At 42.8% G+C, this 24,450-nt stretch overlaps 1 protein-coding gene across 1 annotated transcript in view; it reads left to right on the top strand.

Annotated features, from left to right (window-relative positions):
* Positions 1-3,498: 3,498 nt before the first annotated feature.
* The window catches only part of Trpc4ap (transient receptor potential cation channel, subfamily C, member 4 associated protein), a 70,989-nt gene continuing 50,037 nt past the window's right edge, over positions 3,499-24,450 (top strand). Inside the window, 2 exon segments of the mRNA NM_001100748.1 lie at positions 3,499-3,705; positions 22,548-22,676. Of these exon segments, the coding sequence (NP_001094218.1) occupies positions 3,538-3,705; positions 22,548-22,676 (297 nt within the window). The 5' untranslated portion in view covers positions 3,499-3,537.

Here is a 24,450-nt window from a genome sequence, read left to right as displayed (position 1 = left end):
TGACAGGAAACAGGTGAATGGCACTTGGCCTTCACACAGGTTTCTGGAAACCTTTCTCCTTGCCTCCTAATATTATGGCATTCTTAAAGACTGAATTCAAGGTGAAGGGTGAAGGCTTTAAAAAAGAAGACCTATTTTTATTATTTTTAAGTGTATTTATGTGTTCAGGGTATGCTCATGTGATTGCAGATGCTGGTGAGTCCAGAAGAGGGCATCAGGTCCCCCTGGAGCTGGAGTGAGCCTCCTAGTGTAGGTGCTGGGAACAGAACTCAGGTTCTGGGCAAGAGCAGTATGCACTTTTAACGGCTTAGCTGTCACTCTCCAGCCCTATTTGCTCAGCCTCTTATGTGTGCTTTTGTTTCCAACTTGGCTGCTTTATTTCTCTTGACTAATTACTCTGGCTATGTCTTCTAGAATTACACTAACTAGAATGATAATTCACTGTAATGCTAAAGGAGTGGCTTTATTGAGTCAAAAGAAGTCCACGTTACATATTGGTGAAAAATTGCTTTCTGGAAAGGCATCGAGGTTAACCCTCTCATCTCCAGCATTCTATTCTAACTAAGAAGACTTTCCCCCACATTTATTTGACATCTTTTTCCTATGAATTGCCTATTCCTGTTTATCTATTTTTTAACATTTATTTATTTTCTTTCTCTCCCTCCTCCGTGTGTGTGTGTGTGTGTGTGTGTGTGTGTGTGTGTGTGTGTGTGTGTGTGTGCGCACACATTCATAGGGAGGAATGTCATGGCACTTGTGTGGAGGTCAGAGGTTAACATTCAGGAATGGGTTCTCTGCTTCTACCATTTGGGTTCCAGAAATGAAACTCAGGTCTTCAGACCTGACAGCAAGTGCTTTTACCCCCTGGGTCATCTCACCAGCTACGCCCTCCAAACTCCTCTTTCCATTGTGTGGTTTGGCTTGTATAGGAGTGGCTGTATTTCTTCAGTGATCCATTGATCAGATCAACACCAATTTTATTCCTGACTTTACTCCAGGTACTGTTCTAGGTAGTAGAGATGGGTGTGGCACAGCCCTGAACAGACTGCACTAACGGTAGAGGTGCTCAGAGTAAGGATTATATGCCAAGTAGAGCACACAGGGATCGGGAACATAGGAGACGAAGCTTTATTTCTGTGCTCAAGAAAGTAGTTAGTCTGATCAGAAAGAAGGGGATGCGAAACTAGCCACTCAGACAGCCACCTGGGGTGAGGAACTGGAGGCCAACCGGACAGAAAGTTCTCCATACATTCTAAATGAACTCTTTCCCAGAATGCCATGTGCTTTCTATGGTTGTCATGCTGTCTTGTTTAGGATGTCATCTGGATGTTTAGGTCAGTTTTATTAATCTTCTCTTCATGGTTCTGGACTTTATGTCTTACCCCAAATCATAGCAGGATTTCTTGATTCATTGCTACCATTTAATACTTTGAACTTTTAACAGCTTTGCGGACATATAACTTATATTTCAAAACCCATCTATTTTGGATTTTGTGTGTGTGTGTGTGTGTGTGTGTGTGTGTGTGTGTGTGTGTGTGTGTGTGTGAATCTATGCTGGTGTACCACTGTCCCTAAACCCAGTTTTAAAACTACACTTTGCGGGGTTGGGGATTTAGCTCAGTGGTAGAGCGCTTGCTTAGGAAGTGCAAGGCCCTGGGTTTGGTCCCCAGCTCCGAAAAAAAAGAACCAAAAAAAAAAAAAAACTACACTTTGATTTTGTTACATTTATCTTTCTAAGATGAATTTTAGATTTAACTGTAAAGTTAAAGACCTATATTGTTGGGTTTTTTTTCTCCATTGACTTGAAAAAAAATCTACCACAGGATAATCCTCCTGTTTCTGATTCTCCTCCAACAATCACAAACACACAGGGTTTTATTTGGCTCATACAGATTTCATGATGGGACAATTTCACTTAAAAATGCAGTTTTATGGCTTTTATTTTATAAAGTTTTTCCTTTTTTAAAAAATTATTTCTTTTACTTTTGAGATTATTGTACAATTGTATCATTTGATTCCCTCCAAACCCTCCTCCCTCTTCTTGCTCCTTCAATAAAAATTTTTCTTAACTTTAAAATTACATTCAAAGTGTGTGTGTGTGTGTGTGTGTGTGTAAAAGAGTGATTGATTGATTGATTGATTGATTGATTGATTAGAGGGCAATTATTTGATTTGGAGGAATCATTTCTCTCCTTCCACCTATATGGGTTCAGGGGACCCAACAACTTAGGTCTCCGACAGTCTTGGCAGCCGGTGCCTCTACGCACTGACTTAGCTCTCCAGATCCTATTTTATTTGCTTTAAACTAGGCAACCTGGCAGTGATCTGCTGGAGGTGGGAGGGAGCCACACCTTGTAAGTGAGCATGAAGATGACAACCGCAGTCTAGTTGGCCTTGGCAGTGCTCATAAACTGTTGTTCCGCTGCAATTACTACATCATTCCACTCTTTAAAGACTTCTGGTTTGGGCAACAAATTGTATCCACCTTAGTTACAAGTAGCAAACTTCAAGGCATCCTAATTTGACACACTCAACTCTTCTCATTCTGTTACAAGATTACCTCCTAGAAGAGAAAGTGGAGAGAGAGAGAGAGAGAGAGAGAGAGAGAGAGAGAGAGAGAGAGAGAGAGAGACTGCACAACCCTGCTACAGAGGTTTGTCCAAGCATGTGAATTCAGTTTACTTGTGGGGAAAATTAGGGCAATGTTCTACTTCATAGGGGATCAGTTTGCCAATCCTGTCTCCTTGCGTTATTCCATTGAACATCATGGCTGTCATTGAACGACATAGACAATTGCTTTTATTTGTGTGGATTTGCTGTGGTCCCCTGAAATCCTCATTCCCTAACAGGGTCCTCTGCGTTTCTACTTGTCACCTCACCCTCCACCTCACCTGTCTATTCAGTGTGAGGAGTACAGCTGGTGCCTTTAGAAACTATTGACATCTGTAAATGAAAAATTTTTTTTGCCATTTTCTTCGAATAAGCCATAGCACATTGATGGTCCTTTATGTATCATTTACATAAAACATATTTGTTAATTCTAATAAAATATTAGTTGACTGATCCGGCTCCCAGGGCCTAAATATTGAATGGACTAAGGGCTAGGGGTAAAGTGCAGTGACTTGGCTAAAGTCAGTTGTAAACGGAAGAGGACATCTGTCAAGTGTCAACTCTGGCCTAGGGCCTAGAATCCTTCCCTGGCCACTGGGCTGCATCATTTCCCACTAGACGAAAAATTTGAGACCTTGTGCACGCAGCGACTGACCGGTCATCCACTTGGAGCAACCTCGTAGAAATGCTGGAAGTGGGACGTGGGAGAAAAATAAGTGGGTGGTCCAGGAAGAGCAGCATCTCCGCTACCTGCCCACCCTCCGCAAAGACTACAATTCCCATAAGGCCTTGGGGCACGTACAGCCCTTGCCACGCGGCTTGCACCTCCGCGTCAGTCCACTGGGGGCGATATAGAGTCCTCCGCCGCCCCGTAGAAATCGACGCGGCTTCGGGACCGCTTGCTTCCTGTTTGTCGGACGAGGAGACATGGCGGCAGCGCCCGCAGCGGCTGGAGCTGGGGCCAGCCGGGGGAGGCGGTCGGCCGCTACCGCGGCGGCGTGGGGCGGCTGGGGAGGTCGGCCGCGACCGGGTAACATCCTGCTGCAGCTGCGGCAGGGCCAGCTCACCGGCCGAGGCCTGGTCCGAGCGGTGCAGGTACGAGGCCGGCCCGGAGGGGCGGGGCGGGGCGGGCCAGGCTGGAGCTGGCCAGGGGCCGGGGAAGAGGCCTTTCCAGGCCGCTGCGGGACCGGCCAGATCCCCCTTGGCTGGCCGCGGCGCTGTCCTGTGTGCCGTCCGGACGCTGTCAGCCACAGTGGGACGAGGGGCAGCGGCCAGCTCGGAGGCCTGCGGGTCTGGGCCGAGTGGGATCGGACTGCCTGGGGTATTGATGGCGCGTATAATAAGCCCTGGGCCGAGTTTCTAGATCCTCATTTCCCTGCGCCACGTCTGCGTGTCTGGAGGACCTTGGCGAGTTGGCTTCATCTTCTACTGGTCTCGTGTTTGCCCCTTGTAAGCAGGTCGGGGTCCTCTTCACTGCAGCACCCCCGCCCCCCCAAACGGTTCCCAAGCCTATCATAAATGTCATCTTCTCAGAGGCCTCAACGTTCCTCCTCCTTTTCTAAAGTAGGCCCCCGTTGTTATTCTATCAGATCACCCAATTCCTTTTCTGTTGCACTATTTTCTTAGCCTGTAATTGCATATTTCTTTGTTGTCTGCCCTTTTCACGCCTTTCTCCCACATTAGGCTGAGCTCCAACGGGTGCAGAAGACTGTTTTACTAACGTAGGGATACATGCTTTGGGGGAAGAACTTTAGTTCAAAGCCCTGTTCTCTTTCTTGCTTCGACAAGTTACCTTTTCAGGGCCGTAGTTTCCTTCTCTGATTCACCCTTTAAGGTTATTGTTAAATTCAGAGGAGATAGTCGTGTCAAGTGTTAGGGTATTTCAGGTGCATGTAAGGGCTGAAGGGTCATCAGTTATTGCTATATTTAATGCCTAGCTCATCTTTACACCAATTGATGTCCTATACATGTGGTGTTGGGGTGTATGTATGTCTGTTGAGGGGTATAGGACACAACCTTAGAATAAAGCAGGATAGATGACTTCTTTCACTTTTTCTTCGTTCTCCCAGGTGGACCCAGAAAACATTAGCTTAATTTCAAGATAGCTTTGTATATCGTTTTGAGGAATATATAAAGGACCAAACAGTATTGATGGGAGAGGGACAGGAATTAGGTGAGCAGATGAGGGAATAGGTATGAGATTTTTCTTAACATACCACTACATATTTAAAGTTAATTTCGATCCGTTTGACTATTACCCAATGAACTGAAGAGATAAAGGTGAGATGGTCTGTATTTGTGTAGGGTCACAGATGAAGAGGCACTTTGGGGTAGCCATATTTTTCTATAGAAACTGTAGATGAGCAGTCTTTTCTTCATTGTATTCCTCTGCATCTGCCTTAGAAGATGTGAGAAATACTTACTCTGTCCTTGAAGCCAAAATACCTCACTGAGTCGAGTAGTATGTCAGGACAGGCAGAAAGGGGACTCACTATCCTTTAAAGATTAGTCGGTGTGCAGGGTGTTGGCTTTTTTTGAAATTGAGTTTACTTTTGAGACAGGCTCTCACTATGTAGGTATATGACTGGCCTTGATTAGATGAGGCTGGCCTTGAACTTGTGACAGTCGTTCTGCCTCTGCCCTCTTAGTGCAGGGATTACAGGTATTCTACCACACCCAGCAATCTTCAATAGTCTGAGCTATATGTTGAATCCATCTCTTAACACAGACGAGGAAACCGAGGCTTACCAAGGTTAGGCAGTGATTCCTAACTTCCCTGCAGATGATCACTAAGAGCTGTGAGCCATGGAAGTTCTTTAACATGCTGAGTGAGGCAACTTTGGAGAACGATTTGCCTCCAGTGCTGGAATGCTAGGGAACTGGATTAGAAGGTTACTAAAATATTCTTGGAGCCTTTGGCTGTTCATCGTGGCCCCCATTATTACTCTGTAAATCCCTAAAGTTTGCTTACCTTCTTAGTCTGTGATTGCATATTTCTTTGGTAGTTTTGTAAAGGTGTGAGAGCTATTTCAGAGATTGGATTAGAACTCCTGTCTCCCAAATTCTAGTGATAACGAAGTGGAGACCTTCACATCTCATGGTTGTCTTTCTCAGCAGAGTTCTTCAGTGTTTTTTTTTTTATTCTCTCTCTCTCCCGATACGCAGAATAAATTATTTGCTCACCCATATTTTCATAGCACAGTACGCATATTGGTTATGGCATATGGCAGACAGGAAAGTGCCAAGTTTTTAAAAAACTTTGGAGGGGGCGGTGGAGTTGGGAAGAAAACAAATTTATTAGGTGCACTGTGAGGGGCAGCAGGCTGGGCAGTAACAAGAGCACCACCTACCTAAGGACATCTTTTAAATAAAAAATACATATAATAGCTGATCATCACAACTGTTTGAAACTATAGGATCAGTAGTGTTTACTAGTCTCATACTGATGCATACCAGGTCTCTAGAACTTTCTCAGTTTATAAACCTGAAACCGTATCTATCCACTGAGCAACTCTTCAGGCCCCTCCCCAGATACCCACCCTTCTCCTTTGTCTTGCTGTAAGTACGACTAATGCCCTGAAGGTTTATCTGAGTAATACCATATGGTAGACTTTCCTTGGGAAAGACTGGATTTTGCAGTAAAATGGGCCTGAATTGAATCCTAGTTCCAGCCTTTTTAGCCAGTGCCTCTAAGCTAAATCAGTCTCTTCAAATTTCAGTTTCATTATTTCTAAAATGGTAGTAATGAGTGTCAGGTGAGACTATAGGTCTAGAAAGGTTAGCCAGTGTGCCAAATACTGGTTATTTGATAGTTACTCTTAGCTAGCAGTCTTTGAGAGTGTCTTATTTTTCTTTGTATCTGCAGAGACTCAAACCATGCCAAGCCCTTGATAGGAAGGTTTTAGGAAAACTATTTGAGTTAGAATATTGTATCCTCAGTCTGTGTCTGTCTGTAGTCACTCTCCAGTAATCCTTTAAGAGTACCAGAGTCAGGTCACCTGTGATTTGAAGCCTGACCTGGTACATACTTGCTTTATTGTCTTTGGGAAAGTTATTTAATATCTCTTTCTTTATCTGTAAAATAAGGATCATCATAGGACCTAACCTCTTAAGAGTATGGAGTTTTTAGGAGCAAACACTGAAAATGGTAGCTGAAGTATAACGTGTGTGCAGAAAGGTTGTCGTTTATTAACGAATGCTCTATTCTGATGGTTATTAACGAATGCTCTATTCTGATGAAGTGTTTATTTCCACTTCTGACTCTCTTTAGCCCCACACGAGTGGGTATTTCCAGTCACCTGCTCTGCATGTCCATGTGAATAACTAGTGGGCAACTCAAACTTAATATGTAGAGAACAGAATCTGGGTTCCTCTTTCACCAGCTCCCACGTTCCCTCCATCTTTCCCTTCTCTGTAAGTGGGACACCAGGGCGGCCTAGGATAAGACTGTAGGTCACAGGATTTAGAGTGGACTAGTCCTGCTTGGGTGTTTATTTGCCTTCCCTTCCCGACCTTTCTTTGACTCTGTCAAGGTAATAATATGCCAGGATACTTTGCAGCTTATTGAGGCCTTCATATTCACCTGTGCGTTCGATGCTCAAAGCAAATCGGGTCTTTTAAGTGCTATGCTTGAAGCTCCCAGCTGCTACCCATTGCTGTGGAGTCAAATCTACTTCCTGTATGACGGGGATACATGATTTCTGCAAGGCCAGTGGAGTTGAGGGGAAGATAGACTGGATAAACTGTGCTCTAGGATGGTGCCCCTGTACATCCCTTGGCCACCATCCTCAGATAGTCTGTAGCTTGGTTATGGGATCCCTTCTGCTCCCCAAGTGCTGCTATTGCATCCTTTATGATCACTCTAGATTTACCGGTCTTTACTTTCTACTTTTTTTCTTTAGACCCTCTCTCCCTTCCTTCCCATCCTCCCTCCATTGTGTTGCTTGGAATCAAATTTGGGTCCTGGTACATGCTAGGCAAATACTCTCCCACAACCCCCTCCCCTCTTTAATTTTTTTTTTCTTCTGTAGCTACTGTTTGTTTTAGTCTTTAACTAGGGTTTGAAACATAGTGACTTAAGTAAAAAACTTTTCTTTCCTGGTAAGGGCAGCTTGAGACTGAGGACACCTTGGAAAACAGGTTTTCCCATATGACACTTGTCAGCTGGTGCCTACAGCTGCTAACTCCAGCATCTGGGAAGCAGAGGCAGGAGAAGTATTGATTACTCAAAGGCCAAGTTGGTCTACATAGTGAGTGAGTTCTAGGCCAGCCAGGATTACATAGAGAGATCCTGACTCAAAAGCTACACCCCTTCTGAGAGGGAAAAAGAGAGGAAGAAAGGAAGACCCTCCTGGATGACTAAAGTCCCAGAAATGTATAAATACTGTTAATTTCACAAACCCTAAGATACACTCCTATCTGTGTTGAAACCACACAAACACCATTGCATAGGATGCAAGTGTTAATGGTGAATGTTTGTTTTTAGACTACCCGAACACTATATTTAGTCTTATTGATAATCCTTTGAAATGTCTGTGTGCCTGTACTTTGCTATTCTGAGATTATAGCTACCTTATGCCTAGGATTAAACAAAGAAGATACATATTTGCTTTCACAGAAATCTGCTTCTATTTCAAAAGGAAGGCAGTAAAGACAGTCAGTGAAGGTTGTGAGTGTCTGGAGATGTCACGTTGACTAAACAGGCTGACAGCTTAGGGAACATGATGTAAGAGGTTATCACTCCTGTAAACTGTCAACCACAAGTGCTTGAAGAGAAAAACCCCCTATGACACCTGCCAGTAACTCAGCTGTGACGATGCCTGAATGGTGGCTCTCTCATCACAGGCTCGGCTACTCGCAAAGGAGACAAAGTGGAAGTAATTATTTTTATTGATTATATTTCTGAGACAGATCTCTCTGTGTAGCCCAGCTGGCCTCAGATAGCCTCTAATTAATGGCACACCTCCTACCTCGGCCTCCAAAGTGCTTGGATTAATTATAGCCACAGGCTACTGTGCCTGTTGTACTTTAAATATCTAGTAAGCAATGTTTGGTAGTAAAGTTCCTTCTGAAGTCGAGTGTTGGGCTCTCTGGGAATCATGAGGCTATCACAGACCACAGCAATGCCCAGCCCCACACACTCTGCACTCCACTTCACTTCTCCCAAGGCAGCCATTGTCCATAGTGTAGCTGTGACCATGTAGGAGACGGACCCAAGAAGCCAGAGAGCCAGGGTTTCTAACTAACTTGTTTCTGAAGCTGTTTCTTGACTTTCCAATGTGATGATATGTATTTTCCTCCTCGTGGAAAAGATGAGCATCTGTATGTCACTTGTCTCTACCATTCTCCCAGTATATCAGTTCTGGATGTTGGTATCAAGTAGTTACATTCTGCTGTTGATGTAATTACTGTTTATGTAGAGCCATGTATGTCTAACAGTTACTGCCTTAGTATATTTTTCCTTGATATTAAAAGTAGTCCTTTGTTGTCTTTAACTGATGTACAGATGCATACATAGTAAAATTCACTTTCCTTCTGTTCATGCTGGAGATGAAACTGAGGCCTCGCATGTGCTAAACATGTGTTCTATCATTGAGAAACATTTTCAGTGTTTGGTTCTATGGGGCTTGACAGATGTTTGTAGCCATGTGCTCACTACTGAAGTTAGACTCTAGGAAGTCTCCTTCCTTATAGACATCAGCTTATTTCCATGGTCATTCCTCTCTCCTCCTACCTCTAACTTCTGGAATGACACTGTATCTGCTGTTCACTGTACATGTTGGTCACTGGGAAGCAGCTGGAGGGAGACTTTAGGAGTGTAGTACTCCATGGAGAGGATGGCTTGGCAGAGGGAGGAGTCCATGATGGGAGGGAGCACAGGACTGCATGCAGATTGCTCTGGCTGGAACCAACCCTGGTGTTACCTTCCAGAGCTGTCCCCAGCCTCCACTTGTGCTATGTAGGTCAAAGTCCCAAAGGCTCCATCATCTTCCAGAGAGTACAGCTGGCCCGGGACCAAGTGCTCAGACACAGGCATGTGGTGCATTTTATATTCAGTGAGGATACCGCATAAAGACGTGCATACCACGTGGAGCCTTCTGGTCTTTCCCTGGCAGAAACCGTGTTCTTTGACATGTGCTCTGCTCTCTCTATACGCATAGTCAACCGCAGTTCTACAACTGGGTGCTTTGCTTGGCTCGGTAAGTTTTCCAACCTCCTCTTTGCTGGGTTCTTGAAACTTCCCTTCATCGAATTCAGGGCATCGTACTCTGTCTTATACGGACTTTGCTGTGTTTTAGACCTTGTTTCTTAAATCTGTATCTGCCTTTCCTGGGAACACACTCTGAAGTAGACTTCAGGAAAGAGCATACAAATGCTAATTTTTTTCATGTTTACATGTTCAAAAATATCTTTTATTCTGGTACTTGTAATTTGGTCTCATTCTGAGTTGTAAGTTACTTTTTTAATATTGTAAACAATGATGTTCCACCTTTGAGCAAATGCATTCTTTTAAGCCACGTTTTGTTTTTAGACTCTCTTCTGAAGGTGGTGAAGCTACACTCTGCCCATCTTTGTTTTGGTCTGTTACTCTATCAATGGACAATCTATTTTTGAGAAATAGAATGGATCCTTCTAGGTTGGGGACTATTATGGATAATGGTGACATGGACACTTGATCGTGTATTTTGTATGTATTTGTACCACCTGGATGGTATATTTAGGGTTTTTGAGTTTTTTCCCCCCCTTAGGTGTTTAATGGTATTAATAACTATAGGTTTAATTTATGGTGAGTTAATGAAGTAAACTCCCTTTCAGAAGTTTATTGGCAAATTTTGGACACCCCCTTTAGTGAATTGCCTATTTAAATATTTTGTATAGTTTTGTTATTATTTTTTTTTTTCGGAGCTGGGGACCGAACCCAGGGCCTTGCGCTCGCTAGGCAAGCGCTCCACCGCTGAGCTGAATCCCCAACCCCTAGTTTTGTTATTATTAATTTCCTTTTAGAAATTACGTGTATGAGTGTTTTACCTGTATGAACGCCTCTGTGTACCATGTGCATACCTGGTGTCTGAGGATCTTTGAAGAGGGCATTGGGTTCCTTGTAATTGACACTACAGGTTATTGTGAGCCACCATGTGGGTGGTGGGAATTGAACCTGAGTCCTCTGAAAGGTCACCAATGCTTTTAACCACTGAGCCATCTCTCCAGGCCCTGTTTTCATCTTCACTTAACTAGAAGTCTTTGGCTTTTTTTTTTTTTTTTTTTTTTTTAAATAGGGTCTCACTATTTTTGGCTAGCCTAGAATTCTGTATGTAAACCAGGCTAGCCCAAACTCACAGAACTCCATCTTCCTCTGTCTCCCGAGTACTGGGATTAAAGGCATGCACCACCACATCCAGCTGAGTATATGCACCTATTGAAGAGATGTCTTGTAGGTATTTTCTCTCATTCTATGGTTCCTTTTTAATCTATAAAGATCTTTTGATGAGCCAGTCGTAGAAAGGACAGAGGCAGAAAGATCTTTGAGTTCAAGGTCAGCCTGGTCTCCATAGTTTGTGAGACCCTCATCTCAAAAAACAACAAAAAGATCTGTTGGTAAAGATAAAGGCTTAGTTTTATTATAGTTCACTCTATTAAGTAATTTTCCTGTTTAAGGATTTCTGCCTGCCTGTGCTCAAGGGCTTGAAGGTTCAGAATATCTTCTGAAGTGTATGGATTTGCTTTGTCATTTAGCTGTGCCTCTCACCATGACTGGCCCATTTATGTTCATGAGGTGCTTCTCTCTGGACATGTTCTTTATTTACTTACTTGTGAGACAGATGTTGCCACGCAGCCCGTGCCAGCCTTGAACTCATGGCGGTCCTCTGGCGTCAGGCGTTTGGGCACTAGGATTACCAGTTTGTGTCATCAGCCTGGCTCTCTGGGAGTGCCTTTTGCTTTGAGTTTCTTGCTGATGACAGGTCCACCACTTTCTTCTGGTGTGTGCTTTTACATCACATTATTTTCCAGTCTGTTATGTTCAGGCTTTCTAAAATGTTTCTCTGGTAGGCATACTTACTTTGTTTTTAAATTTTACTGTATTAACTGACATTTGGGGGTTTAGATATATTTATTTAATATGATACTTGCTTTTCAAATGTCATATTGGTTCTGTGTTCCTTATTGGGCTTCCTTAATATTATTTGTGAGTGTATGTGTGTACATGCACATACATGTATGTGTTTGTGGGGGTGAGTGCAGGTACATGCATGCATAGTGTGTATGTGTAAGTCAGAAGACAACCTTAGGTGTCCATCTTCAGATGCCTTCTTTCCTTTTTGTTCCAAGCATAGACTCTCATTGGCTTGACCTTCACCACATAGCCAGGCTAGGTGGCCTGCAAGCTTCTAGGGAAGCTCTTATCCCTCTCCCGTTGCTGGGGTTACAAGTGGATTCCACCGTGCCTGGCTTTTTAAATATGAGTCAGTTCTGGGGATCTAAACTCAGATCCTCACACTTGCAAGACAAGTGCTTTAGAGACTGAGCCATCTCCCCAGTCCTTGATGTTTCTTTTAAATTATAATTTTATTGAGACTTAAAACAAAAGAACCAAATTTACTCATGCTTGTAATCCCAGTACTTGGTAAGGGAAGTAGGGAATCAGGAGTTTGAGGCTGGCCTGGACTTCATTTGATTCTGTCTCAAAAACCAAAATGAAATTACCAATTGTGGGCTGGAGAGATGCTCTTCTAGAGGTCCTGAGTTCAATTCCCAGCAACCACATGGTGGCTCACATCCATCTGTAATGGTGTGGCTGAAGATAGCAACAGTGCACTCACATAAATAGATACATAAAGAAAGGAAGGAAGCAAAAAAAGAAATTGTAGCTGTTTATTGTTGTTTGTTTTGCAAATTATGGCACTGGAGAGATGGCTTGGTGTTAAGGGCACTTGATGTTCAGGAGATGGGTTCAGTTCCTAATACCCATGTGGCAGTTTACAACCATCTGTACATAGCTCCAGTTCTAGGGGATTCAGAGCCTTCTACAGACCTCTGCAGGCAGGCACAAATGTGATGTACATAATACATGCAGGAAAACACCCATGAACATACAAATAAAATAATAAGTAAAAAAATCCATTTAGAAAATTATGCAGCTGTCACCAAAATGGTTTTAGGGCTTTTCTGTCACTTCACGGGTTCGCTTGCATACATTATTTAGTCTTCATAGCAGCCTTGTTAAAGTGTTGACTTAATGCACACCCCATTCGTAAGTCAGTAATCAGTGGCTGCTGTACAAAGCTATGGTTACCGAAAATCAGTGTTTTAGAACATTTGCTCACAAAACAAACAAACAAAACGAAAACAACAACAAAAGAACTTGATTATGGCCTGGAGGGAGCACAGCATGCTCTTAATCTCAGAACTTGGACAGTAAAAGCTGGACGGTCCGCGTTCAGGGCCATCCTCAGCTACATAGAGAGTTTGTGGTCAGGATAGGTTACAGGCTAAACTGAAACCCAGACCAGCCCTGTGCCTGTAGCAGCTACTCTCCAGTACTGTCTCTGGCTCTTGGCAGCAGCTAGTCTTACTTATATTTTATCTCTTTGAATTGGCTCATTTTGAATATTTTTGTAATAGGATCAAACAATATATGGTCTTTTGTGTCCGATTTCTTTCATGTAGCATAAACTTCAAGATTTATTTGTTATATGTATCACTTCTTGCCCAATAATATTCCATCAAATGGATGCCCTCTATATTGTCTGTTTTCCAGTTAGGTGCACACAGTTTCTACTTTTGCTTACTAAGATAAATGCTGTCGTAAGCGTGCAACACTTTTCTGGACATTTGTTTAGGAAGAAAATTGCTGGGTCATATAATTCTGGGGTGTGTGTGTGTGTGTGTGTGTGTGTGTGTGTGTATGTATGTGTATGTCTGTGTTGCTAGAGACCTATCCCTAACTTGCCTTGTAACCGGCAAGTTGCACCACTTAGGTTTTAAAACAGACTTGCTAAGAAGCTCATGTAGGCCCTTAAATCTGTGTGACCCTCCTACCTCTCTACCGTCCAAAGTAAGAGTCACACTGTTCTTCCTGGCTGTAAGTTGAATTTTTCAGTTCTTGCTAAACTGTGGCTGTGCTAGTTTTTATTTCTACCTGGAGTGAAAGTGAGTTCCAGTTTCCCCAGACTTTCCCAAACACTTCTTTTATTTATTTATTTATTTATTTATTTATTTATTTTTTTCTTTTCTTTTCTTTTTTTCGGAGCTGGGGACCGAACCCAGGGCCTTGCACTTGTTAGGCAAGCGCTCTACCACTGAGCTAAATCCCCAACCCCTTCTTTTATTTATTTTATTTTTTATTTTACTTTTTCCAAGACAGGGTTTCTTTGTGTAACAGTCCTGGCTGTCCAGGAACTCACTTTGTAAGCCAAGCTGTCCTCAAATTCACAGAGGTCCCTGTCTCCCGAGTGCTGGGAATAAAGGTGTGCACCACACTCAGCTTCCCAAACACTTCCTTTTGTCTCTGTGGTTATGGTTCTGGCTGGCGTGCCATAGCTTGTTGTGGATTTGATTGCTTCTCCTCTGAGGACACTGGCACTGATGGTTTGTTATGCATTTCCTGATCATCTGTCTATTACCTTTGGAGAAATATCTGTTTAGAGACTTTGCCCACTTTTATTTGTAAATTTTCTGTAATAGATGGTTTTGTCAACATATTCTTTTCTCTTTCTGTATCTATTGATTGTACCATTCAAAGAATGGTCCATTTAATTTCATAAAATTTTGGTCATAGAGTTGTTAACAGAATTACTTTATTGTTAATGTCCCTGGGATAATGACCCTCCATGTATTTCTGGCATTGGTAATTTGTATCCTTTTTCTTGATTAATTAGCCTGGCTAGAGTTTATTGGTTCTATTTTTCTTTATAGATCCAATTTTTACTTAAATATTTTCTCTATAGATTTCCTGTTTTTTATTAATTCTTTTTTTCAGAGCTGGGGACCGAACCCAGGGCCTTACGCTTGCTAGGCAAGTACTTTACCACTGAGCTAAATCCCCAACCCCGATTTCCTGTTTTTTAATCTAACCTTTCCTTTTTTCTCCTTTCTTTTTGCTTTTCAGGGGAGATCCTTTTGAGACCAGGCTTTGTTCAGTCAGCCCCAAGGCTGGTGCCAAACTCGGGTGTGCTTTTACCTCAGCCAGCAAGTGTCTGAGGTCTGAGCTGCCATAGTCAGCTTGACTCCACTGTTTCTTCTCGCGTCATTTCTTTCTTTCCTCTGCTTGCTTTAGACTTAAGTTGTTCTTCCTTCTCTGATGTGCTAAGGTAGAAGCCTAGGCTATTGGCCAGAGCTGTCTCTTCTTTCCTAACACGTGCTTTTAGTACAGATTCGGCCACATCTTACAAACTTTGATAATTTATCTTTCATTTAGCTCAAAGTACTTTTACATTTCTCTTGAGGCATATTTGACTCAGTTATTTAGAATAGTTGTCTCATCTCCAAATATCTTTGACTGTTTATTATCCGTTAGTTCTAGACACCTTACGTGGTGGTTTGAGAACACACTTGATACAGTTGCTACTCTTGTCTGCATTTATGTTATGCCAAATTTATTCCCGTGCCATGAGTTTTTGTTTCTTCAGTTTCTTCTGGGATATCTTTTTCTTCTGTGCATCCTCCTCTTCTGGCTTTGGAACAATCTGTTCCTTCTCAGTGAGGATCATCTTACTGTGGCAGGGGGAGCTCATGGATGAGTTAATCCGGCCATGAGCTCTTTAGGTTCGTCAGCGCCATCTTAAGTGCCTGTTCACCTGGGTGTGTTCAGTGACAGACAGTCTACATCTAACCCTAAGTTCAGCATTACTTCTTTTTTTTTTTTTTTTTTTTTTTTTGGTTCTTTTTTTCAGAGCTGGGGACCGAACCCAGGGCCTTGCGCTTCCTAGGCAAGCGCTCTACCACTGAGCTAAATCCCCAACCCCTCAGCATTACTTCTTAAGCGCATTTTTAAGCATGTACAGCAAAAATTCAGCACTCTTTTTTGGCTGCTGTCCCTGTGTCTAGCCCCACTGTTTTGCTGAGGTGCACCTACTGACACCACCATTATACCACCAGAATGGCACACATTGTTTCTTTAAAGTGACGCCCTTCAGATATGTGGTGGTTTTGCTGGTATCCATACCCTTGATGGCCTGGGCACTTTCCCAGGTATTCTTAAAGTAAACATGAAGGTTGGAACCTCTTGATTTGCGTGGTTTTTGTGGGGTTTTCTGGGTCAAGAGAGTAGCGAACCATCTTCACAGCTTACCTCTGGCCGCTTACAGGAAGAACCAGCTGCTACTTTTGAAACTTGCCAAGGTGTGCTTTGTGGCCAAGGATGTGGTCTGTCTTTGGTGACTGACTGTTCATGTGACTTTGAGAATGGTGTGTGTTCCTCTGTTGTTGGATTACAGACGCTGCAGAAGTCAGACCTAGTTAATTGATGGTGGCACTCATGCCAACCTTGTCCTTACTGATTTTCCTGTCTGGTTGAGTATTCATGAAGTTCAAAAAATTCATCAGTTTCTCTCGGTAGTTCTTCAAGGTTTTGCTTCCTGTATTTTGATAGGATACTGTCCGGTACACATGTTAGGAACTACCATGTCATCTTGGAGAATTGACCCCTTAGCATTCTGTCATGGCTGTCTTTATTCCTAACAATTCTCCCTTTTCTGAACTCTGTGTTGTTTGAAACTTCATACAACTCTTTAAGCTTTCCTTTAGTGTTAGCATGATTTCTTTTTCTCCATGCATTTTATTTTATTGTTTTTTAAAGATCTATCTTATGTGTATGAGTGTTTTGCTTGCACATATATATGTGTACTGCATGCATGCATGGTGCCCATGGAAGTCAGAAGAAGGCATCAGATCCTCTGGAACTGTAGTTACAGATGGTTGTGATCTGCCTTATCTGGGAACCAAAGTTAGGTCCTCTAGAAGATCAGTGAGTGTTTCGCCATTGGGCTTCTCTCTACATGGCTGGTTGTTGTTGATATTGTTATTATTTTGAGATAGGGTCTCATGTGAGTGTTTGTATAAGTCTGTGATGGGTATGTACATAGGAAGCAGTTACCAAAGGAGGCCAAAGCAGTAGAATCCGCCTGGAAGTAGAGTTTCTGGTGGTTGTAAACTGCCTGATGTTGGTGCTGGGAATTGAACTTGGGTCTTTTGCAAGAGTGGTACAGGCACCTAACCATGAGCTATCTCTTGTTATGAAAGGGGTTTTCTTGGGTAACATATAGTTGACTTTTTCCCTCTTATTCCACTGACAGGTTGTGTGTGTGTGTGTGTGTGTGTGTGTGTGTGTGTGTGTGTGACTATATTTCACTCATAGACTTTTAATCGATACTGTTTGTAATTATGTCTAACTGGTAGCTGTCATTGGTGTGTCTGACCATGCATAGACTTGTACAGTGTTGGTGACATAAGAGGTAGATTCTACCACACGTAAGCACGTAAGCTGCACTGGATTTGTTTTTTTAACCTTCCATTTTTCTCTGCTTCTGTGGATTAATTGAGCATTATATGATTGTGTTGACTCCTCATTTAGTGTGTTAGCTATGCTTCTGTGTGTGTATGTGTGGTTTATGTATGTTTGTAGATGTTGTGTTCCCATGTGTGTGCATGAATGTGTGGAGACAAAAGTTTGATCTCCAGTCTGCCTGCTTTGACACTTTTCACTTGGTTTGTTTGTTTGTTTGTTTGTTTGTTTTTGTGACATGGCCTCCCTCCCTCTCGCCTTGGTGCTTGTCTGTTGAGCTTGTCTGGGGCACTGAGCTCCAGTGCTGGGGTTGTAACTATATGCTGTCGCACCTGGCTTTCAGTGGATGCTGGGATCTGAACTCAGGTCCTTGTGCTTGTGGTGGCAGACAATTTACCGAGGGAGTCATGTTCCCAGCCCCCAATCATATTTATTTTGAAGTCATTTTTAGCTGGGTGTGTGCTTATATCTGTAATCCCAGCATTCCAGAGGCTGAGGCAGAAGATTGCTGCTAGTTTGAGGCTAACGTAGGCTTCAAAGGGGGTGTGTATATGATGTTATATAGTGGTTTGTTTGTATTGGTTGTCCTGGAGTTTGGAGCATTCTAACAGTCAGGCAGTGTTAAGTTTGTGGGTAGAACAAGCATCCCAGTCCCCTCTCATTTATGATACTGCTGCCGTTCGGGTCATTCTCCAGGTGCTATGATCACCTGATACTGTTGTTATTTGCATTTTGGATTGATTTAGATTTAAAAAAGTTAATTTGCATCTGTTTGTTTCATCAACCCTCTTTGTGTATAGTGTACAGACTACACATTACAAGAAACAGGTAGCTACAGAGATTCTCACCAGTATCAGTTTCCTCGTCTCTAAAGAGCTACCCTTCATATTTCTGATAGGAGAGGTCAAGTTTTGTCTGAGAAAATTTATATTTTCCCTTACTTTCAAAAAATAGCATCACTGAATTCAGTAGTTGGTATGTTTTTTTTTTTTTAAACCCCCTTTTCTGTGCTTTAAATTTTTTTTTCTGTTTTTTTGCTGTGTGGCTTCAGACAGTATACCTAATAACAGTTTTTCTCTTCTGGTGTGTGTGTGTGTGTGTGTGTGTGTGTGTGTGTGTGTGTGTGTGTGTGTGTGTGTGTGTGTGTGTGTGCAAGCACACATGCCAGTGTGAGTGTGTGTGTATGTCTGTATGTTTGCAGGTGCAATTGCACAAATGTGTGTTTGTAGATGACAGGACAGCCTCAGGTATTGCCCTCGTTTTTGGGGACAGGGTCTCTCACTGACCTGGAACTCCCTGAGTAGACCAGTCTGGCCAACCAGTCAGCCCAGGGAATTCTCCTGTCTCCAGCCCTGCAGCTCTGGGTTTACAAGTGTGCCTACCACATTGGCTTTTTTTTTTTTTTCCTTTAGAATTATTTTATCACATTGGCTTTTTTAATTTTTGTTTTTTTAAGTAGGTTCTGGAGGTTGAACGTGTATCCTCATACTTGCAAGCACTTTTTTTTTCTTTTTTTGTTTAGAGATATTCACTTGGGCTAGTAACATTTGTTGAGGAAATTGTTCTATGGTTTGACAGTCTTGTCAAAAAAACAAAACAAAACAGTTAACCTTGGCATGTGGTGGATGGCACCTGTTTTTAAATCCCAGCACTCAGGAGGCAGAGGTTGGCAGATCTATGTAAATTTGAGGTCGAACTGTTCTCCATAGAGAGTTCTGGTCAGTCAGGACTGCACAATTAGACTGTCTCACAGCCTAACACAGACAGACAAATCCCTCACAAACAAGCAAAGCAAACACTGCGTAACCATTGGGGAGTGTCAGTGTCATTGCTGTTCCACCAGTGTGGTCTTTCTTTATGCCCAGTCTGTTACTCCAGTCCTGACTGGTGTTGCCTTGTGATGAATTTACAAGTCAGCCATTCGGGACTGTGGTTCTTCCAACCTCAAGACGGTTTTGACTGTCCTGGTCCCTGGCATGCCCACATGAGAGTTAGTAGTAAATTATTGATTTTTACAGTGAAGACAACTGGGCCTTGGTAGGAATGACATCAAATCAGCAGCAACGGACTATTGTTTTAGTAATAATAAGCAGTATGGAAGATATTGTTCGAGTCAGTAAAATCACCTCCTGAACATGGAATGTTTTTCCATGGTTCTTGTTCTTGTTGTTGTTGTTGTTGTTGTTTTGTTTTGTTTTTTGTTTTTTGGACAGGTTCTCACTGCCTGACTTTGGAGTTGAGATCCTCCTGCCTTGGTGTTCTGAGCATCCTTTAATATCTTTTGACAGTGTTTAGTTTAACAGTGTTCAGGTTTTTTTAAGTCTTGCACTAATGCTGTTAAATATCTCTGTTTTGTTTTGTTTTGTTTTGTTTTGCTTTTGAGACAGAATTTCTCTGTGTAACAGAGCCCTGACTGTCCTGGAACTCACTTTTTAGACCAGGCTGGCCTTGAGTGCTAAGATAAAAGGCATGTGCCACCATACTGGGCAAACATCTTATTTTACTCTAATGCTACTCTAAGTGTGGTTCATAAGCAGGATTATGTTATCTACAAACAGTGTTCCCATAGTCCCAGTTCAAGTCTCTCATTACTTTCCCCAATGTTCACATTTATGTTTCTAGTACATCGTTAAGTGCAGTTGGTAAGGATGGGCATCTTTAGGTCTTTTCTTGTCTTACGAGGAAAACATTCGTCTTTACTAGTTAGCATGATGTTAGTTTGTAAATACCTTTAGCTGACTGAGAATGTTCTGTTCTGCTTCAAGTGTGTGCAGAGTGTTAATCATGAAAGCATGTTTGGCTGTTGCCATTTTTCTCCTGTGTCTTTTGACAAACCCTGAGGTGACCTGTAGGCTGTTGGTTTTCTGTATGTAACAGTTAGTATGTTGAATTATTTCTGGTCGCTTTTGCTGTATGTGTTGCTAGGTTTTTGCATCTATATTGGTAAGAGAGACTGACCTGCAGTTTTCTTGTGGTGTATTTGTCTAGGTTGGTTACCAGACTACTGGCCTCACCTATTTTGAGGAATCTGGGTGTTTGTGTTAATTCTTCTTTAAATGTTTGGTATGATGTGAAGCCTTTGGTCTGGATCTCGGCTTTTTTCTGGAGGTCTTAGTTGTTGCTGTGTGAATCATCGCTAATTCAGGTCTTACAGGTCTGCCTGCTGCTGCCCGTTTCACAGCCCGTGTTCTCCTGGTCATTTCCTTTAGCTTATCTAGACTGTTGACATGTGGTCATTTTCAGTACTTTGCTAGTCTCTCCTGCTGTGGTCATTGGTAGTAAGATTCTCTCATTCATTCCTGAGTTTAATAACCTTAGCCAGTTGTTAGAAGCTGTAGTTACATTTATCTGTTAATTGACCTTTTCACAAAATCTTGAAATAAAAGGTATTATCAATGTTTGTGTAGTTTTCTGCTTTTAATTTCTTTTATTTCTGTTGCCCTGTTTTATTTTGTTGTGCTTATTTCCCCTAGTTTCTCATGGTAGATTATTAGCTTGTGATTCCCCATTTGAAATACTGTTTAGTGCACAGATACTCTGCAAGAATGGCTTCTGCAGGGCCTCAAGCTATAGGTTTGCTTCTTGCTTTGCTTAAGGAAAAGGAAGAAAGAAGTTCTTGCCTTTTTTTAGCTTGATTTTTGAGCTTAAACACTATACCATTGCTGCTGTCCAGACATTTTTGTTGTAAGAAGTAGTATTTTCCTGTGTTTCACCCTAAGAAAAAGCGTTCTTCGGAGCACTTTCTGTTTCCCCCTCGTGCCATGATCTAAGACGCAGGTGTAGACAGAATTCTGAGACTTGTTCATTATCATGGGGCATGTGTATTCAGATAAACCCAACGTTATTAAAGGTTTGTTTGCTCCATACAAACTGTAACAAGAAGCTTTTGATTTGATTGATCCACAGAAGTTTTATATATGGTGCTTGCAATGGTGAAATGTTTGTGAATCTTTATAATCTGCTCATGTTCTGTCATTGTGCTGTTGAGTGAGTGTGTGTGTGTGTGCATGTGTGTGCGCACGCGTGTGTGTCTGTGTATGTCTGTGTGTGTGTGTCTGTATGTCTGTGTGTGTGTGTGTCTGTGTGTGTATCCGTGTATGTGTCTGTGTGTCTGTGTGTTTGTGTGTGTCTCTGTGTGGGTGTGTCTCTCTGTGTGTGTGTGTGTCTGTGTGTGCATCTGTGTGTGTGTGTGTCTGCGTGTATGTGTTTCTGTGTGTTTTCTCATTTGGTATCTGCTCTGGAGTAGTTGTGGTCCAGAAAAGGGAAGGGGCAGATGAACTGGGAACTGTGTGATAAATGAAGGCCCCAAGGCCTTAGGAAGGAGAGAAAGGAAAGCCAGCTAAAGTTTCCAGCTGTTGGCCTGTATTTTAAGAACAAAGTTTTATTTATTTGTGTCATGTGAGTGCTGACCACCCGTGTGGGTGCAGGCAGAGACTGGAAGGAGGTTAGGTCCTTGGAACTGGAGTTACTTGTGGTTGTGCGCTGCCCAGCATGTGTGCTGGGAACCACATGTGGGTCCTCTGTGAAAATAGAAAATGCTCTTAACCACTGAGCCATCTCTCATCCCCTGCCTTTATCAATCCACCCACTCCTCCTTCCTTCCCTCGCTCTATCTATCCATTCTGTCTGTCCATCCATCCTTCCATCCATCCGTCCATCCATCCACCCATCCATTTATTGCTTTGTTTTGAGGCAGGGTCTTTTTAGTCCAAGCTGACCTAGAACTCACTATGTAGTTCAGGATTTTTAAAAGTTCTTTTATAAACAGCAGCTTACAACTGTGTTTGTAACTCTAGTTCTAGGAGATCTGGAACCCTCTTTTGGCCTTCATGGGCACCAGGCAAAAGTTGTGTACAGACCTACATGTAGGCACAACACCCATATACATAAAATAAATAATAACTTAAAATTTTAGTAAAAGGTTTCTTTAAATGTTTAATTGTGTGTATATCCCTGTGCTGTGCTGTGCCTTTGGGGGTCAGAGGATGGTATGCGGTGTTATAAGTCCCTTCCTCCCCTTCACATGGTTCCAGGGATCAGTCAGGTTATCAGGCTAGTGTGACAACCAGCCTTACCCATTGGGTCATCTTGCTGGCCCTTGTTGTCTTGCTGTTTGAAGGAAAACAGCATTTCAGATAGAAAAGCCTGGGAGAGACCCTCTGGGCAGGGGAGATCAAGTAGAGAAAACACAGCTGAATTTGGACTCAGGTGTGCACTGGGGAAAGCATAGATGGGCGAGCAGGGTAGGTTCAGAACAGTGCTCTGTCAGAAGCTTAGGTTTAGACTACAGCACTGTCAGCTGTTGTTAAGTGCCTGAAGATACCTTCAGAGCACTTCCGAGTTGCTTCCTTGGCTCTTTGGAAGTCAACTGCTCTCTTCTGCCAAAACTTCTTCCTTGACAGTAAATGTTCCTTTGTTTTTATTTTTTTATTCACAGTTCACTGAGACCTTTTTGACCGAGAGGGACAAATTGTCCAAATGGAGTGGAATTCCTCAGTTGCTCCTTAAGCTGTATGCCACCAGCCATCTGCACAGTGACTTCGTTGAGTGCCAAAGCATTCTCAAGGTAACTGATAGGGCCTTAGAGAGGCTGTGCTCAGGGTCTTCAGATTCCCCAAACTATCGACCTTTTAAAAATAGCCAGCTTTCTTTATATGAGCTGTAGAACACTGGAGAAGTTCCGAAACATTAAAAGAAGAAAATAATCACTCGTTATTCCAGTGCCTAGGAATTTGAGTGTTTCCCTCACCCCCACCTCCTGTGGAGTTAGGGACTGAGCCCAAGGCCTTGCACATGCAAGGCTTGAATTGTATCCTGAGCCCCTATCCCTACTCCTGTCCCTAGATGGCATTCTTTTTGAAAAGAATTTTAAAGGCCCTATATCACTGGAGGCTCTTGGGAGGAGCTTTATGACTCTCAACAATTATCACTAATGTAAAATGTAAGTTAGACTTCCAGTCAGGTTGAGTGTGCTATAACATCGTTCCAGACACTTGTTTTCCACCTTGAGTGCTGTCTCAGTGCTGGCTCACACTCATCGCTTCTGACTTGAGCTTGAACCAAACACGAATTTAGAGAAGCAGCTGGAGCCACAGTTGTAACCTGTGTAAGCTTGCAATCATAACAACACTGAATAGTACAGTACTCTTCAGAGGCAAAGCATTGATTATGATATCTCACAGGTTATCCTAAACTTGTTTTTAAAATAAACTTAGCTTTTCTCTTTAGGAAGAGATATTATATATTCATCCTTTCACAGTCTGATTTATAGAAGTAATTATGTGCCTTAAAATGCTTTCCAAGTTGGGTGTGGTAACTGCAAGCTTTTAATCCCGACATTTGGAAGGCCAGAGGCAGTTGGACAAGGCTATCTATCCTTTTCTACATAGTTAGTTCCAAGCTAGTCTGGGATTGTCTCTCAAAACAAAACAAAACAAAACAAAACAAAACAACAAAAAACAAAAAATAAAGGCGTTTCCCAAAGACCTGCCAAATGTCTCTGAAGGATTGGGAAATTAATATCCAAGTGACCTTGGTGTGTGGTTCTCTTCATTCATTCTGCAAACACTTGAAACCACAGTGTTCTGCAAGAGTTCTTTTTTTGAGGGGGGGGTGTGCAGAGAACTTTATTGATGGTATTCAAGAGAGTAGGGAGGGCTCCCTAGGCCCCTCCTGTTATTATGGGGTCTGGGATGGAAGTTGTGAGGGAGATGCTCAGTGTTGGGGGATGAGTTGGGACGGGGATTCCTCAGCAACTGAGCACCTCTCTCTTGCTCCCAATGTCCTTGCTGGGGCGGGTAGCCCAGGGTTTCTTACTCCTTGGAGGCCATGTACGCCATGAGGTCCACCACCTTGTTGCTGTAGCTGTATTCATTGTCATACCAGGAAATGAGCTTTACAAAGTTGTCATTGAGAGCAACGCCAGCCCCAGCATCAAAGGTGGAAGAGTCAACTGTTAAAGTCGCAGGAGACAACCTGGTCCTCAGTGTAGCCCAGGATGCCCTTTAGTGGGTCCTCAGATGCCTGCTTCACTACCTTCTTAGTGTCATACTCGGCAGGTTTCTCCAGGCAGCATGTCAGATCCACAATGGATACATTGGGGGTAAGAACATGGAAGGCCATGCCACTGAGCTTCCCGTTCAGCTCTGAGATGGCCTTGCCCACAGCCTTGGCAGCACCAGTGCATGTAGGGATGATGTTCTGGGCTGCCAAGGCTGTGGGCCATCATGACATCACACCACAGCTTTCCAGAGGGGCCATCCACAGTCTTCTGAGTGGCAGTGATGGCATGAACTGTAGTCGTGATCCCTTCCATGATGCCAAAGTCATGGATGACCTTG

Source organism: Rattus norvegicus, chromosome 3 (assembly GCF_021556685.1).
Source record: "Rattus norvegicus strain SHRSP/BbbUtx chromosome 3, alternate assembly SHRSP_T2T, whole genome shotgun sequence".
Classification (NCBI taxonomy): Eukaryota; Metazoa; Chordata; class Mammalia; order Rodentia; family Muridae; genus Rattus; species Rattus norvegicus.
The sequence above is the reverse complement of the archived record's forward strand: the minus strand, read 5'-3'. Positions and strand labels throughout refer to the sequence as shown.